This window comes from Hippoglossus stenolepis, chromosome 1, assembly GCF_022539355.2.
Source record: "Hippoglossus stenolepis isolate QCI-W04-F060 chromosome 1, HSTE1.2, whole genome shotgun sequence".
NCBI classification, from domain to species: Eukaryota; Metazoa; Chordata; class Actinopteri; order Pleuronectiformes; family Pleuronectidae; genus Hippoglossus; species Hippoglossus stenolepis.
In genome coordinates, this window is record NC_061483.1 from 8,332,631 (window position 1) to 8,351,068 (window position 18,438).

Here is an 18,438-nt window from a genome sequence, read left to right on the forward strand (position 1 = left end):
CAACTTGTGCGACAACAATTATGGACACAGAGGAAATGACCACAGTCCTTTTTTTTTTTTCATTTTGCTGGTGAGCTCACTATATATTCATTTACATAGCACGCTCTATAGAGTGAATTGGGAGGAGTGAATGAGGGAGTGGTTTTGGCTGTAGTATAGGTTGTAAATGCCGCCTCCATGTTAGTGGATTGGACATGGACCAAACAAAATACAAAACAAATACATTTTTCTCAAAGATGGCTTCTCATTTTAGGAAGCTCCTATCACACTGATGTATGTTCAAGTCATAATTCTTCATCTTCATCAGCATGTTATTTGATGCTATAAAAACAGGTGAAACCTCATGATTGACAGTTGAGACTGACTCAAGATTGGTCTGCCCCGTGTATCAACGAGACGTCGACACCCCATTCCTTCATCGCTACTGCACAGACTCTGGCTCCAAATGCACAAGATGGCAACATTCGTATCCAGGATGTTTCAGCTTTATTTCTGGACATTGGGAGAAAGTGAATACTCGTCATCCATCTTTAAATATGCGTTCCATTACGTGTTAGACTCGGCACTCGGAATGAAGTCACACCCTAATAATCCGAGTTGATAGTGTTCCAGTTTAACAGGAACCATGTTTACGTTAGCCAGCAAGCCATTGTGAGCCAAACCAGTTCATGACGCATTAAGTGGCATTTCACGCATACTGACACCCAGGGACAGATTTCTTAGGTGGGGGACAGGGGGGGTCTGGAACCCCCTATCCAGAGAGTTGTCCCCCTCAATATCATTGACAATAGTTAACTAAAAACAAAGGATGTGTCAGACACATTGTTTTAATTCTACCACTAGAATAAAACACATTTACATTTAATCAGACTGCATATTGTTTGTGTAGCGTCACAGTTGAATCTTGAATCAAACCCAGGCCACCTTGGTACATGCAGCTGTTCCTTTTAATGCACATGTGAGGCAGGAGGTCTCTCCTAAATAAAATAATGTTGATAACTCTGTGAATTTTCAATAGAGTTGATTCGTTTGCTTTGCTAAAAATGTCAGATGTGGATTCATGTCACGGAATGCTAGGTTACAATGAAAATAAAGGTTTTCATATAAAAATATGTGATGGAGTAAGAGTTATATAATACTGTATTTAAGATTAACATAAGTAAAACAATTAGGTTCTAAGCGCATTATATTTTTCAGCTGTTATTAGTAAACTTTCCAAGAATGTAGCATGTTTTTAAAACTATTTTAAAAAGCCACATTTGTGTGGATGTGTGTTTCCATTCTGAATTATAGACACTTTTGTTTCATGAACTAGTTCTGGCTGTACCTTTAAGGTCATGCTCGTGTACTCATTGTATTTTCCTGCTTATAACTTGAATGGCTGAAAATCCCGCATCGCTTTAACGCCCATGTTGTTTACACTGAGTGAATCTGTTTCCTAACGAGCCACACGTGTGGCGCTGAGTGAGGCGCAGTGTTACATAAGGAGGAAACCACGTCACTTCCGCCGGGTCACACATCGCGACAACTCGTCAGAAGAAGTCGCCGGAGAGCAGCAGACTTATGGCGGCCGTCGTCCACCACCGTCAACTCCACTAGAAACTGTTTTTATGTCCCTGCAGACCCGGTGGAGTGGTGCTATGTCTTCGGGAATGACTGGACAAACACCGTAAGTGTCCTTTTACTTTGTCCGTTTTCACTTTAGTTCGGTAACGCGAGTGTTGCTACACGGACCGGCTGAGCTAATGCTAGCTGCAGTCGAACTTTAGCACCAGCTAGCATACACGGTCGCGGCCTGCTAATAAATGTTAGCCCGCGTGTTGTGATTTTTGCGTTTCAAAGTCAACAGTTGGATAATCTGGTTATATGTCATCAGAAAAACCGGACGCTTGAGTAAACATTAGATTAACATCAAAATGCCGTAAATATGAAAGTCTAAAACTAGATCCTAACTTGCTAGGCTAGCTACCTTAGCTCTAGTGTTGGGCAGCGGTAGCTAACTGAACAAGCTAACTCTCATAGCTAAGACTAAACAATCCACCGTTTACCATTATCCCTGCTGATTTGGAGGGAAAAACCCAGGCTGTTTTTGTTATAGAGATTAAGACTTTATGAATCAAAATCATTTCAAACTACACCGTGTACTTGTGGTTCCCATCTAACGTGGCGCACTATTTGGTACAACATCTACACAACGTGAGCAGTGTCGTTGTTTCCGCTGTTGACTGTCTAATGTTTTACCCTTGTTTGGGGACATCAACGTGTAAAATGTGACATTTGTGGCCCCTCGTTCATTTTCACGATAGTTTAGTGCTTCAGCGGTTACTCAGGAAAGTTTTAACGTGAGAAAGTTGTCATTGAAATCTCGAAGTTTTCAATAAGCTCCAACTAATCATCTTAAGGCCTGGTCAGTTGTCTTTATTAAATTTGTGTAATGCTCATGTGACTATGTTTTTGTGGTTTCATTCTCAGGTGCCTAAGCAGATGGGATCAGACGACAGTACCTAAACCGAGTGTGGACGTGAGGCAGCAGAGAAGCAGTGAAAATGCAGCCCACCCAGTCTCATTATCTGGAGGCGTCAGCACCGCTGGTTCAGCTACGACACTTTCCCAACAAACAGGAGAAAACCCAGCGCCTCAGGGAGGGGTTGAGATGGCTGCAGCCATGGCTGCTAAAATAAATGCCATGTTAATGGCAAAAGGAAAGCTGCTGACTCCTCCTCCATTACTTGCAAAGGTGTGCAAGATTTGAACATGTGTTACAGATAACAGCATAAGTCTTGGTTATTCAGTCATTAGAGGACTTACAGTCTCCCTTATCATTTCACATGTTTTAGATCACTCCAAAAGTGCCCGTGTCAACCACCACAGAAGAGATGGTAGTCACAGAAGTCGACATAAATGATGTACCGATAAATTGTCGGGACCTTCTTACTAAAGGCAAAACACAAGAGGAGGTAAGTGGCCATGGTAGTGTTGCATTTAAAACACCACATTACTTTAGAAAATTGGACAATGAGGAAATAAGTTGTATTTCAGTTTGAACAAATGTTTTCTAAAAATGCTTATGTCTTTATTGTTTCTATCACCCTTTTCAGATCCGGAAGTGTAGCGGAGCAGTCGTCTCAACAAAAGGTCATTTCATGAGCGATACTGAAAAGGGGCATGGAATAGGGTATGTATTAAGACAATCTTGTTCCTGCAAAAGTAGTTATCCATAATTTAAGTGTCACATCACTAGATAATAGACTAGGAACATGTAGTTTGTAAAGAAATCTATGTTTTATTGTTTGGACTAGTTATAGCTATACAAGAATGTGTTGCTTACTTTCTTGCCAAGAAAATCCCAACAAATTTACTAGAAGTGCAATGTCGTCAAATAAAATGCATGTTCATATGGGATAAAATTGTAAGTAAAATGGTAATGGGAAAAATGTGTGTAGTTCTGTGTTCATGACTTTTCTGATTTGCTTTCTTTTAGACAAAGACCTTTGTATTTGCATGTCCAGGGAAAGACCCAAGATAACGTTAATAGTAAGTGGCGTAGTTTTTTTAAATGTGTTAAATATGCAGAATCTGTCATTGTTCACATTTATGTATCAGACATCTGAGTTGAGTTTTCTTAATATCAGAGGCTGTGATAAAGATAAAGGAGATCATTTCTGAGGACCTGTTGAGAGCATCAGGAGGACGAACGGTGCCGGTAATGCCTGCACTCACACTCTACCCTCAGCCCCCTCGGCCTGTCAGCTCCTCTTCTGCACCACGGATGCCAAACGCCAACTCAGTGCCAGGCCAGGGACATCGGCCTTCAGCTCCTTATTCAGGGGTAGGCAGACATAATGTCAAAGTTAAAGCCCCTACACAGAAGTGTGGGCCGGCCCTATAAATGTGAATTTCATTGAGTGGGTGATTGCCTCGTTGCCCTCAAAGTGTATTGGTAGGTAGTCGCAGAATTCACCAGGGATACGAGTTAACATATGTAAAGCACTTTTATCAGGATTTGAAACATTCCCACATGACATAATTACTCAAAGTAACATGCATATAGTGGGGTCTCATGTTGAATATCAGTTCTACAGGGTTTATAATTGCATTAGAGTTAAGATTTTACAAGTGGAGGTAAAGAAAGTGAGGCGAGTGAAGACCATGTTGCCATCACTGATACCCACCTCCCACATTAAATAGCAGAGAGAACATCCCTGGTCTACAGTGGAAAGCCTTGGATAACTGCATCTGCTCACAAATCTGTTTTACTACTAGCTAACCTTATTTAGATGTTAGTTAAAAAACTTAAATGTGCAGGATCTGTTAGTAAATCAATTATTTTTTTCTTATCCTCAGAGTTTTGTGCATACAAAGATCTTTGTGGGTCTGGACCAGACGTTGCCTTCATTTAATGTGAATGAAAACGTTGAAGGTCCGGGAGGTTCGTACCTGAGTCACATCCAGACAGAGACGGGGGCTCGAGTCTTCCTTAGGGGGAAAGGATCTGGCTACATTGAACAAGCATCAAAACGAGAGTCTTTTGAGCCTCTTTATGTTTACATCAGGTGTGTTCATTTTAAATACTCCCTTTTGCAAATGTTTCTTGTTTCCTGTTAGGATGTTAATTTAAAACTCAACAAAACTAGTGAAGATTTGAAGTTGATGATCAAAGATTCCTCTTTCAGGGGAAAAATATATCATTAAAATTCTTATCAACATTGTTGTAAAATCATTAAGCAATACCTATTGACATTATCATTTTTGGAAAATCCATAGACTTCTTTTAGATGTTCAGTATAAATACAATCCAATGGTCGGTGAGGCTTAGGAAACCTGTTTAAATCACAAACACGATAAATCTTTGCTCACAGGGCCCAACTTAAAACTATTTGGAATAGAGCTAAAAAGATTGCAAGCTCCCATGAAATAAATATTTTGTGAATATCCATATGACATTCATTGCAGAAAATGTTTTGAATCATGGGTGAGTTGAAGGAATAACCTAAATGCTCAAACTTTTTGGTGGTCTCTGTTAGACCTTTCCTGAATGTATTTCATCAAATATAACTTGTTTTACAGTCACCCAAACGCAACTGGATTGGAGAGAGCCAAGAAACTCACTGAGAGTCTGCTGGAAACTGTAAGTTTATGATAACGGTCATCATAAATAAAGATGTGGAGTGATTGGAATTTAATCAAAGTCTAATGGGAGGTGAAAGAAAGTGAAGCTGTTGAAGTGTGTAGTTTTCACTGATACCCACCTCCAAAAGGAAAAAGTGGTAGCGTGAACCACCTGATCTCCAGAGATAGGTTTTGCGTGCTCTGCACCTACCCACAATTCAATTATTGAAAATGTATCGCTAAAGCCTTTTTGGTTTTATCCAGGTATTTAAACATTTTTTATTTTCCCCTCAGGTGAGGGACGAACATACCCGAATGGTGTCGGTGTACACGGCCACAGGCTCAACACAACGTGAGTATTCTGTTACACACTGTATCTGAAAAGGCAAATTCCAACAGGGTGCCCAAATAACCAGGTACTAACAGACTGCATTCTTCCTGTGGTGATTAATACTTTGACGTAGGGGTGGGCGATATAACGAATATACTCTATGTATCACGACTTTTACCACGTGCCATGTATAAAATGACTATCGCGACCATTGAGTATAAATTGTCACGTGAATGTTTTAAGAAGCATCAAATTCTGAGTTTCACTTCTCCTTTCTCATGCCCCTCCCAGAGCAGACAAGCCCCAGCGAGTTGACAAGCGTTCAGAGACGATGATTGACAATTGTTCATATTCTTTGAACACTGAACCAGACAAATCAGTTTACAAATGAACATGAGCGGTGTTAACGCCAGCGAGAGTGGAAGTGTGTGTGCGAGGTGCGTTCACGTGAAGCAGCCGGTCAGTGACTTTGTTGAAGAACAGTGCAAACAGAGTTCCCTCTATGATCCACAGCTGCTCAATGATCAGAAGGCAAGCCCCGACATTAATCGACTTGAAACGAGGTCATTTACTCCGTGTTTTAAGCCTAAACGTCCACTAGCTTAGCCACTTCCTGGGGACTTTTATGAATATAACATTTGTACAGTGATTTAGAGGAGATTTATAAATATCTCGATATATATATATATATATATAGCCTAAAAAAATTGCGATGTTTGATTTAGGCCATATCGCCCAGCCCTACTTTGACGTCAGTAGTGGTTCAACAATAGGTTGAAATAGTTGGTCAAATTATTCAGAACACCCTGTTATCGAACATACATGCTGTTAACGCCACATTCTGTACTTTCATTTCAGCATACCCAGCACATGGATATCCACCTAATAGCAATTACTCTAGCCAGGGGTCCTGGTATAACTACCCAGCAAATGGGTATGCTGGTGGCTATTCAGCGTATCCAGGAGACCGTGGTTATTGGAGTAATGCAAATGGTCCACCAAGTCATTCTAACATGTCGACAAACCCTCCATCTTCTCAGGCAATGGTTCAGTATCCGGTGTGTCCTAGGAAACCACATCCCTATCTCGTCCAGGTAATTGATTAAAGCTGCCACGCGTACTATAGAGGGCACCAGTTTGAATCTGTGCACACACATCACATAGTTCATAAAATGGATTGTTTAAGGTTTCTACCTCGTTTATACAGTACTCTGTACATTGCAAGGCCATTGAGTAGTTTTAGTATTTTTTGCAACCCTGCTGCAGCATCAGTGTATGTGTGTTGGATTTGATCTACTTCAGGATCCTGGCAGCAGTGAGACAGTGGAGCCTGAAGAACCTTTAAAGACCCCTCCTGACTCGGAAAGCCCCAAACGTCAATTCCATGAGGCAGCTGAGGAGGAGAAGGTAAACTGAAGAGAAACACTCACACATGACTGAAAGTTATACGTAGCCATTTTAATACAAACATGTATTTTATTCATTGATCGATCTGGCAGTGTATTGTGTTTTTTTTTTAATTTTTTTTTTTTTAGCCACATGCGTGGATTTAAGCTGTGCCACTGTCAGGAAAAAGATACAATGCCGACCATTTGGAAATTCCAAACATCACTTGACCCAGAAAGTCCTTCAGTCTCTCAGAAGACAAATTTTTGAAGGTTTAGACCAATATAATCTAAATTTGTCTTTTTATAATGGTTTGAATTTTGCTCGTAACTTTAACCTTTGTCTACATACAGGGTTTCCCTGGAGTCTTAAAAAAAATCTAACGTTATGTTCAGATTATTTTTAGCCTTTAAAAGTCTCAAATACATAAGAATATTATATACTAGGTCTGTTTAGTAAGATATTAACATTTATTTAATACAACCTCCACCACACAAACTAGCTTGCAAGATTATGTAGTGTTTTGAGGTTTATTCTTTATTCTATAATCCTTATCTGCCATACTTGACATGGGTCTTAATTCCTTTCATTGTGGTCTTAAATAATTAACTAGTTGAAACCTGTACCTATGACACAGGCTGAGTTGTCGGAGTACAACTTAGAACTTTCTTGTCCAGATCCGACTGACTCAGATAAATGGCAGATGTATGCACTGTAGAAAAGTATTTTTAGGGATCATGGCTTTAATATTTTTTGGGAATTTGAGTAAAGAGAAACAGATTTTAAATGGAGTAAAAGGAACATTTGGTTCCAACTAGTTCATTTCTTCAGTTTTATTGTCCCCACACATGCAAGAGGACATTGACTGCGGTTCAAACAAGGGTTTCTCGTAGCAAACAAAGCTGAGAATATGTTTTTGATAAGGGTAAATAGAAAATAAACTTAACCTAATCCAGCCTTTCAAATAATTGGAAGCATTTAAGGTTTGAAAGTAGAGTTCTCACATGCTGAAGTTAAAAGTTTACTTTTCATTTCAGCCAACCAGCCGCTCTCTAGAGGGTCCTGCTCATCAGGAGCCTGCACTTCCTGCCTCCAGTGTTCGAGAGGAAAAAGCTGTAGAAAGGTCTGTTAATAGATCTCATTTCCTTTGTATGTTGTTCTTCACAGATCTTGTGTCGTGTACTTACTGACATTCTTCTCTCTTCAGAATTCTGATGCCGCCGCCACCACCGCTCTTCGTAGCTCCTGCGCCCGTTGCACGCAAAAGGCCGAGAGACACAGACGATCAAGCCATTCTGCCCAGCAACACCGCGCCGATGGGTATGCATTTGTTTATGTCCTAATATTCTCAGCCTGATTACTGGTGTCTGTTGCATGAAATGGCATCCCCCCCCTGTGGAGGATGGGGGAGGCGTGGGAGACCTGTGTGAATCTCTCCGCTGGTAGAACCCTCTAACACGGTCTTCTTGTATATGTTTTTTGTCTTTCCCTTGTTTTCTCTCTCAACATGTGTCCCCGGACCTGCCTGTTTTGGATGTGTGCTGTGCTGCCGTTTGATTTGATATCTTCTCCCCCCTGGCTGTGGATCAAACGAACTCAAAAACCACCGCTAACATGGGGCTCCTCAATGGGTTTCCTTTTTGTTCTATTGCTTTTGTCTCTCCCCCTCTCTTTGCCTCCCTGTCTCTCTCCCATGTCTCCTTTCTACTTGTCTCTTCTCTCTCTCTTTTTATTGTGCCCTTACAGGTGTTCAAGAGGATGTGTGCGAGAAGAAGTCTAAAGTGGACAAAGATGCATCTGGGCTTGTGCCCTATGGAGGAGACTCCTCTGACGAAGAGGAGGAGAGGACACACAGCAGTAAGACCGATAACTCCTAACCCCCGCCCCATCCCCACTGTCCAGGATACTCTCAGACAAACTCTACAGTCAGTATGCCTCCGCAGTTCTCAGACCCCATTAAAGGAAAAATCCACCTTTGTGTTATCATGCACTGTTTTAAGACTACACCAGTGTTTTTTCCTGATTTACTGACTTTACAAAGAATTGTGGTTTTGCTTTTTTTCTCTCAGTAAAATGACTTATTTGCTTCCATCCAAGCAGATTACAGTTGTTCATTCTTCTCTCTGGTGCGTTAAACCCCACTTGTTTGAAATATCTGGTGTGACTTTGTCCACAGACATCAATGTTGGGCCCAATGACAACACTTCGTGAGGTCTAAGCTGTTTAATATGGCATTGATCAGGATTGGGCAATCGTCATTGGCAATTGCTGAGATGATTCATCACTGATGCACGACACAATCACCAAAATAATAATCAAAACGTAGCTTTTTGTTATGTTTAGGTGGTGATGTCAATAAGTTACTCTACCTCACTTGGTGTCGTAGGTGCGTTTTCTCGCAAATTTCCTTTCACTTATGGAAAATCCACTTCTACCGTTTCAAATGTTAACCGATGAATTTTTGGGCTTCAGCTGAAAATGTGAGCCTGCTGATAATGGACCCGACTTGCAAAGAAACACTGACTACAATCAAACGCATGGAGAAGTGAACACAAACATTGTTTTCAAATAAAGGAACAGAGTGACTGACCCTGATTAATGGTGATTGCAGATTGATGAAAACAGATGAGCATGTACTGTTCCAGTTTTAAATTACTTATAAGCAGTTTGAATATACTTTAAAAAAACCCTGATATGTTTTGTCTTTGAATTGGCACCAGCTTCTGATGTTTGCTGCTTTCCTGGACACTTAAGGTTTTTACTTTTCTTGTCCTGTTTTTCCTTTGTGCACATTTTGTTAAAAAATTTTTTTTCTCCTAGCTTCTCAGAATGCCTTTGATCCTTCACACATTTGGTGTGAACCTGTTTTTAAATATCCACCTATTTAGCAAATGTAAATATAGATGCCCTGCAAAGTACAACGCTGTTGTTTGTGCATTTTGTTCGTGGCCACATGACATAAAATGCCACACATTAAAAACACTGTGGCTTAATGTCGTGTAGGACATTGATGATGTGGTTTTAGAGAATATAAATCCCCTGTGTTCCTGTCTTGAAGTTTTCTCCACATCCGTTAAACAAATGGGTCCAGAGAAGCACATCATCAGAAGCCAACAGTGTGGAAGTATTCATGGTGGATTTTTCCTTTTTTAAATATTAAAACTTTTTCTTTCTCTTTAAAACCTTCATTTTTTTTTTTTAATTTTCCAATGCCTCTTTGTTAATCAAACAAGCTCCTTATTTCCTCCTTTTGGACACGTGGTCTGCTGCAGAGTAACTGATGATATAAGAACATATTGTAAAATTCAGTGAAACTTTTTCTTATCTTGGAAAATGGTGTTTGCCTGTTCCCATGGAATATTATAATAAAAACAACTGAAAACCCCTTATTCTGGATCACACACCTTTTCTACTGCAGATGAAGAAAAGCAGATTTTTTTTTTTTGACTTATTGACTGCTTTTCTTTATTGGGGATGTCACAACTATTTTTTTAAGTATATAACACCAGAGTTATTCCACTTCCTTCCAGGCTTTTCTTTCATCAGGAGTCCAGATAAGATTGCTGGTGTCAGATGAATGTGTACTGGGGAGCCTCGATGCTGTTGTGGACAGTGAGAGCTCCTGGGTTGTCCAGGCTAAAACAAGGCAGGACATAAGTTTGGAAGTGACAGTTGAAGGTGTGTAGGTGTTGTTCCAGGGCCACGTTGAAAAAGGACAGAGTCCCCGCCTCGTAGTCCAGCGCCACCCCTATCCTGTCTGGGTTCACTGTGATCCTCAGGTCAGGACTCCAACCGTTGTGCAGAAACTCATATTTGTGCCTAAAGGGGGGGGGGGAAAGATGTAAACTTAATGGTTGCAGTAAAATGTTTTAAATATAGAACCTTTCCTCTCATCCTGTTGGGATGGTTTTCTAGCTCTGATAGTGAAGAAGATGCAGAATAAAGAAGACAACATTGTCTAAAAATAATTGTGATTGTTAAATCTTGTGTTGGCAGAATCTCAGATGATGCCCACAATCTTAACCATGATCAGGGCTTGTGTGATCGGCTCCTCTACGTGATTTACTAAACATGACAATTCATGTGTCCTGTTTTTTCCCCAAGAAGAGTTGTCATAGCAACACTTAAGGTAAAATATTCTTAACTCTGGGTCTGTCTCGGATGGGCTTAGTTTTTTTATTTTTGAGGAAAGGAATAATTTTCTTCTGGCTAAAAATACCTTCATGGCCCAGTTTCTGTGAAGTAGTCGTCCCTGAGAGCATCACTCAGCTAATTCAGATTGACTGAAAACTGCACCTACTTGGTTTATGCAGTTCTGTGAAAAAAGCCACTTCCCAGTTTGTCTTTCTCAGCAAAACAAACGAGAATAACAAGTGTTGAAATAGTGTTTTGAACTTTATACACGTTCAGTTCTGTTAATGACATTTAATGTGGAATAATAGAATTTTTGCACAAAGTATTTACTTTAGTTTATCTTTTCTTTCAAGAAATCCAATATGGAGAAAAGTATTGAGGTTCTAACTTTCCTTTGCCACGAACTCATGACATGAAAATGACAAAACAATATTATGGGAAAATATTTCATGTGTTGGAAGTTATGTGGGTTTGTGGGAACACATTTAATCCTTGTGTTTTCAAAAGAAAAAGTGATTCACAGACAAAGAAATGTACAAACTGCATGTTTTATAACTGACTAATGAAAAACTAAAAAAGGCTGTTGATGCATAAAGTATGAAACTCAATTGTGTCAAGCTGATTTTAAAGCCGGCTTCTCGAAAACAACATGAATATCCACAGATGTTGAGCGGTTACCTGGAGGGAGTGACGATGTGTCTCATACACCAGGACGTGTTGTTGGCTCCGAGGTACGAGCTCCTATCTGTGTCCTCGTATGCAACTCCAATCCTAAACTCCGTCCCATCGTCCACCTCGACCTCCCAGTAGTGTCTCCCTCGTACTGGAATCAGATCTCCCAGCACAGCCACACATCTGCACTCACACACACACTGATGTCACACGCTGTATATTCAACTAGAAGAGGAAATCTCAAATGTTCCCATTTACCTGGTGAAGGTTCTGTCTTCTAAGCCCATGGCACCAATGGGAAGCTCCTCGTCTCCATAGAACATAGTGAAGCCGTCCTCAGAGAGGGACAGGCAGGGGTGAGCAGTGTCTTCCAGGAGACGGAAGAATGTACCTGCACAGATAAGAATTTGTAAGTATTTTTGCACATTCATTGTAAGAATGTGCAAAAAATTGTTCAAGTCAAAATTGCTTTGTTTTATATCTTTACAAATATCAATGATCTAATGAAATACAAATTTTAGCTATATATCTTTATGTATATATATTTTTAGGTCGTGTTTTTGCGCTTATTGACATGGGGAGAGAGAGTGGGGAAGATGTGCAGCAAAGTGCCGGGACGGAATCGAACCTGCGGCAGTTGCAGGAAGGGACAAGCCTCTGCATATGAAGCACTATTTAAATATTAAATGCAGGACTTTTACCTGCTATGGAATATGTTTAGAAACTGGTGCGGCTTCTTTCCTCGAGCAAATGATATGAAAACTTCTTTGACCAAATCCACCATGACCAGGCTGACCCACGTGGCCTCTCACCTGTTGTGGAGACGGTAATGACGTCACTCCTGTCGCTGGGGCCGCCGATGTTGACCGCTCGCACAGAGATGAGGTAACCGTGTCCTGTCTGCAGCTGGATCAGACACTGACAGGTGGGCACAGCCACTATCGACCTGCAGGGGTTAACCAACGAGACCTGGGGCTGACATCACTTCCTTTTTTAAACACTTGAAATGCACAATAATGACACATTCTTAGACTTGATTTTATTCCTAAACCTGCACCACAGTGTAAATAGCAGTGAAATAACATCTTGTCTCACAAACAGGGAGGTTCGAAGGCCCTTTGTCATATTTAGACCATGGACTAATCTCAATTATGACCGTTTTAATTCCTCCGTGCAAAATCACATGTACAGATCTTTTCAAATAAATGGTTTGACTCTTCTGTGAAATGACTCCATGACCCCAAATGTTAGGACAGAGTTTTAGCTGAGGCCCAAAGTGCTGCAGGAGCCGGAGCTAAGAATAGATCTTTCTGGGACAGAGTGTGTCTTGATTCAGCAGCTCTTAAAACCACGGGGCTTCAAAAATCCCAAGCAAGCACTGACACAGGCTTTTGTTTATGGACACACCGAAGCATAAATGCACTTTTAAAAGGACATTGAGGACTAATATCATCACTGGCCTGTGAGACTCTGCGTATCCAGTGGAGCTTTCACGTCAGCGAAAGAACAATTCAATCTGGAGTTTTGTTTCTGTGTCAAATCAAAGGTTCTTACTCGGTGACGCCGCTCTCTGTGCCGTCAGCCCCCATCTCACTGAGCTCCACGGTGTAGGAGTCGACAGGGTTGGTGTTCCCTGACTCCCAGTGGAGCATGGCCGCCTCCGGGCAGCTGCTACACTCCCTCTGCTTGATCACTGGAGGCGACGGCACTATAGGGGAGTGAGGATTCAGACTTTATTCTCAACATCATCAATCACGTGAGGCCGGGGTATTTACAGAATGGAGAGAAATACATGTGAAGATGGTGCGAGGGGGACGTGCGGACAACAGAACATTTATTTCAGCTGTCACAGGTCCATGTAGAGGTGTGGGGGGTCATCTATTACCTGTCATGTATAAGGCCTTCTCGCTGGCTGGGCTGATGCCTGTGGTGTTGGTCGCCGTCACCCAGAGCTCGTACTGGGCATCAGGCAGCAGATCTGTCACAGTGCAGTGAGTCTCCTTCACTTTTACTTTACTCACTAGGAGGGAAGCACAGATTTCATTGGGGCTGTTACTAATCAATCATTCCATCAGATTCCCACATCAATCAATCAATCAATCAAATTGTATATGTATAGCCCATATTCACAAATCACAATTTGTCTCATAGGGCACATCAACGAGATTCCCTTTCCAGCAGTAGATGGTGTAAACGTGCAATCTGCAGACATGTGTGTCACGTGTTGTACCGTGTGGTGCACAGGTGCTGTCTGCCGGTGTGTCCTCCAGCACCGGTCTGTAGTACAGCTCGTAGTACTCCACCGTGTCGTCGGAGAACAGGCTCCAGCAGACGCGCAGCGACGTCTGGGTGGCGGAGCCGGGCATCTGGGGGTTGATCACTGGGGCGGATGGAGCTGTTTACAGATTGGACACATTGTTAACCAGCTCTAAGACGAGAGTGGAGGAGCAGTTTTTACATCTTGTTCTATAGTTTGAGCTCAACGCTGACACGTCTGTGTTTGTGTTACCTCAGCCAAGCAGCTTATCTTTTCACCCCTGTCCACTGGTTTGTTTTTTGTTCTTTTTTTGTAAACAGGATTACGCAAAAACTACTGGACGGATTTCCATGAAACTATAAAGAGAGTATAAATGGAACAGGGGTCAAGAAAGAACCCATTCAATTTGGGTGCAAATCCGGGAATTTTAAAAGATGAGGGATGAGAGGATAAGAGTTTCGATTATGTGACTTAAAAGAGGAATTTATGTATTTATTTGACTCACAAAAACTCCTCACAAGATTTCCATGAAATGTTGTGGAGATCTGGACAAATTGGCCATTCCTTGAAATTACAGGATTTGGGGCCTCTTTTTTTTACATGTTCATCAAATAATTCATGGGATTTTATGAAAAAAGTTAATAGTTAATAATCGTGTAATACACTGAAATAAGCTTACGCAAAAGCTCCAACTGAACGTTTTTCGAATTTGTGCTGTTTCCTCTTGCTTTAATCTTCAGCATCACTCTTGCTTTCCCCATTTTCTGCATGTCCCTACATTTATGACTCTGATTTCACCTTTTCTGACCAAACATCTTTCTGCTTGTGCAACCCACCACCTCCCTCCCCCTCCTGAGAGTTTCCTTCATCCACCTGCCGGCTTTACTCCAACACTACCAGTGATCTGGACTCTGGTGGGTCCTGTCCTATCTCCTATCGTCACGTGGGTCTTAGTGTTGATGTTTAAATTGATGGGGCCTAATCAACATCGTCTCATCTCTACACTCAACACTTGATAATTGACACTGGTGCTCACTGGTCCCTGTGCAGACCCCCACAGATTCCTCTAGGTTGTAATCACAGACTGTCCAACGTGTCCATGAGCTCAATGTGACAGAGGCAACTGTGCAGGTATCGATAATAAAACTGAACTTCTTCTCTTTGTAAATCAGACCTGGAACAACATTGATGGAGTCCATCATGGTTTTCACGTGGGACAGATCGGCGAGTGGCGTGTCGAACTCGAGACGTGTCGACAACGTGAGGTCAACCTCGTCTTTGGCAAACTCCTCGATTCTGGTCAAGGATCAAGAAACAAGATTGAACTAAGTTGCAAAGAAGCTTGTGACGTGGAATGATGCTCGCACTCAGCTCAAATGCTCAAGATCCACTTATTAACTTTTTCTTTGAGCTTTCAGCCACATTTTGTGATCTTCCACAGTAAATGGAACTTGCTCAGTTGTCATGGAAACAGAGATTTGTCAAGAAGCTAGCAAGTGGATTTTATGTCAAACTGATTTTTGCAAAGCGAAGACTTTACTTTCACACTTAAAATGTGTGTAATTACATAACATTAGTCTGAAGCTAGAGGCAAAAACACCCGCAAACAATAATGCATATTGTGCTTCAAATATATATGATATTAGCCTGTGTCAATAATGCTTAGTCTGCAGTGTCACACCATGTGAAATACTCACTGAGCAGCATCACATTACCTTTTCATGGTGGGCATGACCGTCTGTCAACAAAGGTGAAAATAAAGCAACTGAACAACAGAGTCAATAAATGCACCTGACACACATTTTCCACTCATTAAACTGTACAGTAAACTATTTCTCTCAATTTCTGCAATTTCATATATGTGCAATACTGTCACACGATATATACTGTTTACATTGTATATATCATTTTCTATAGTGTGTACATGAACTTATTTATTATATTGACTGAGTGTCTGTATTCACTGTCCCCTTCGCTGCTGCAAATTTCCCCATAGTGAGATTAATAAAGGATTAATTTATCCAATCTTATCTGATCTTAGGAGATAAAATCATCAATATTTCATTTCCATAATCACTAATTCAAAAAAGATCCTTGACTGGGGCCATTTATCATGTAAGCAACTGTATTTGACTTCCATTCATTGTACACAGCTGAACCAAAACTTACCCCTAACCTTAACCAGGACCTCAGAAACTATGTAAAGTTATGAGGTAAAAACACATGTACACACACACACCTTGAGAAAAAGCCTTTTGTCCCGGCTGCGGTGGACCTCCTGGGCCGCCTCAATGAGCTCCTTGGAGGCGTCCAGCGCTCGACCACAAGCGAGCAGCTGATTGTACAGAGCCTCCAGTTTGCTCTTCTTCTCCTCCTCCAGTCCAGCCGCCCGCTCGTCATATCGCTGAGACAACGTCAGCAGCACATCATTGTAGTGCTGCTCCAAGTGCTGCTCCTTACGGCCAAAGTTCTCCTGTACACACATTCATATGATCAGAGTGGCACAGTGGATAGATTTAGACATTTGTTATGTATTAAGCAGAAGAGGGAAAGAAAGAAAGTGAGGAGGGGGCGAGAGATCAAGGAGGGCAGTGAATGAAGCTGATGTGTTTTGTTCTTTGGGTCAAGTAACAAAAATAAGATCAGACATCTTGAATCTGTCTTTGAGTTGAATCAAACAAAGTAAGTGCTCCAAAATGATCATGCACCAATAAAATAATCAAAATGGACGTTAAATCTGTTACCTCCACAGTGAGAAAGATTTCCTCCAGATGACCTGCAAAGTTCTCCATCTCTGCAACCTTCCCCTGCAACTGATTCCTGGTCGTGACAATCTTTGTCTGAAAACAATTCAAAGTCACACGTCTACTTTTTTCTCTCTTTTACACTCGAGCCAGTAACCAAAATAAACCATTTCTCAGCATGTGTTTGTCCACAGTTCTTAAAGGTTCAGTGTGTAGAGTTTAGTGACATCTAGTGGCGAAGTTGCATGTTGCAGCTGAATTACCTCACCTCAGTGTTTTGGTTTGACAGAAGTCAGATAAATTAAGGAAATGTCACAATTCATTTATAAAAAGGCCAAATCAGTGTCGGTGTCCCTACCTCGGTTTCTCCCTCCTTAAACACATCATCATCATCATCGAGTCCATCTTCCGCCCCAGTGGGAGAAGGACTGTCCTCACAGGGCTCGAATCGAAGGGAGTCGTCGGTGTCGACGGAGAACCTCTGGAAGGTGGAGATGTCCCGGGTCGCCCTCCTTCCTCTGTCTGATGCCACACTGTGGGGATCCATGGTGCTCGACCCGCGGCTTAACAACTCCTGGTGCTCAGCCTCCTCTGTGATCACGTCCAGTCGTCCTCCTCTGATCTCACACAGGTCCATGAGGAGAATGACTGTGGGACGACAGAGGTTTACAACTCGCTTTAAGTTTCTGATACGAGATCATTTCAACTCAACTCATTTTTTCCTTTAAGTATAAAACCAGCCAGTCAGAATATTGTCAAAACAACTGCAGCAGATATTAAAACAAGAGCTTGAGTTTTCTCAAAACCTACATTCTTCATTCACTGGAACACAAGCGGATTTACCTGAACAGTTCACCGCTCCAGTCTGTTGTGAACAACCATGACTGTCCAACCGCTCGGAGCAGTTCAGCCCTCAACCAGAGACAGAAATAGATGGGACTCAGATTACTGTCACAGGAATGTCAAACATCCACACAGGGAATTATCAGTTCTTCAGTAAAAAGTTACACCAGTGAGAGGTTTTTGTTTTGTTTTGATACAATTGTTAAAAAAAATGAGGGAATTAAATGAATGAAAAAAGTCTGTTTGTTGATAACGTTGCTATTAGGAGCTGGAAACCCCCGAACATGTGACTCAAAGGTTAAAGTTCAACACACTGCCATCATGATGCCTTCGTAATACCTCGTAAATTCCCATTTCGGCAATTCAAACTCTTTTGAACGGGGATTATCTACGTATTTGCTCGTTCACTACCTACATCAGTGTAAAGGGAGGCTGGCCGTTTGTCGACACTTAATAAGAACACATCATGTTTAAAAACAGGACATAATAAATAACACATAAAGCTCCGGCTACTTAAATCTACAGAGTTTGGTCACACACTTGATTATCTTTCAACCATTAAAGTAATAATAACAATAATAACATAATAATAATAATCTTTATTTGTATATCACCTTTCATTCAAGTAATGCAGCTGAGAGGGGTTTTAATACAATAGAGATACAAAATAAAAACATCTTGATAAAATAAAAACATGTTTACACAAATAAAAATGTAAAATGTAATTCATATGAGAGAACAGATTTTAAGTGACATAACAACATTTAAGTTAAAATGACCTTTAAAAGAAAAGGAAATAAAGAAGGAAAGACGTAATATTAAATAAGAAAATGCTTTGAAAACAGAAAAGAAAGTGATAAAAAAAATGTGCGAGCAAGTGTAATGTTAGTTTGAAACTGAAGTAAAGATATATTTTTAAAGATTTCTCAGCTAAATCATGTTTGAAAAACTTTTATTTTCAT

At 41.0% G+C, this 18,438-nt stretch overlaps 2 protein-coding genes across 2 annotated transcripts; one reads left to right on the forward strand and one right to left on the reverse strand.

Moving 5' to 3' along the window:
• The first annotated feature begins 1,502 nt into the window (after positions 1-1,502).
• Positions 1,503-10,215, forward strand: LOC118104814 (KH homology domain-containing protein 4). Its single transcript, XM_035152022.2, has 14 exons — positions 1,503-1,669; positions 2,473-2,737; positions 2,838-2,957; positions 3,099-3,175; positions 3,482-3,534; positions 3,633-3,829; positions 4,345-4,553; positions 5,068-5,128; positions 5,404-5,461; positions 6,299-6,534; positions 6,743-6,847; positions 7,864-7,949; positions 8,034-8,146; positions 8,573-10,215. The coding sequence occupies exons 1-14, from the start codon at positions 1,611-1,613 to the stop codon at positions 8,701-8,703; spliced, it is 1,770 nt and encodes a 589-aa protein (XP_035007913.1). The 5' UTR covers positions 1,503-1,610; the 3' UTR covers positions 8,704-10,215.
• A 55-nt stretch (positions 10,216-10,270) lies between these two features.
• On the reverse strand, positions 10,271-17,668 carry LOC118104812 (fibronectin type III and SPRY domain-containing protein 2). Its single transcript, XM_035152007.2, has 13 exons — positions 17,477-17,668; positions 16,992-17,281; positions 16,634-16,729; positions 16,129-16,362; positions 15,605-15,627; positions 15,064-15,185; positions 13,863-14,027; positions 13,518-13,652; positions 13,187-13,340; positions 12,445-12,578; positions 11,891-12,023; positions 11,639-11,815; positions 10,271-10,645 (listed from the first exon to the last, which is right to left on the reverse strand). Exons 2-13 carry the CDS (start codon positions 17,268-17,270, stop codon positions 10,396-10,398), a joined length of 1,902 nt encoding a protein of 633 aa, XP_035007898.1. The 5' UTR covers positions 17,271-17,281; positions 17,477-17,668; the 3' UTR covers positions 10,271-10,395.
• Positions 17,669-18,438: the final 770 nt, after the last annotated feature.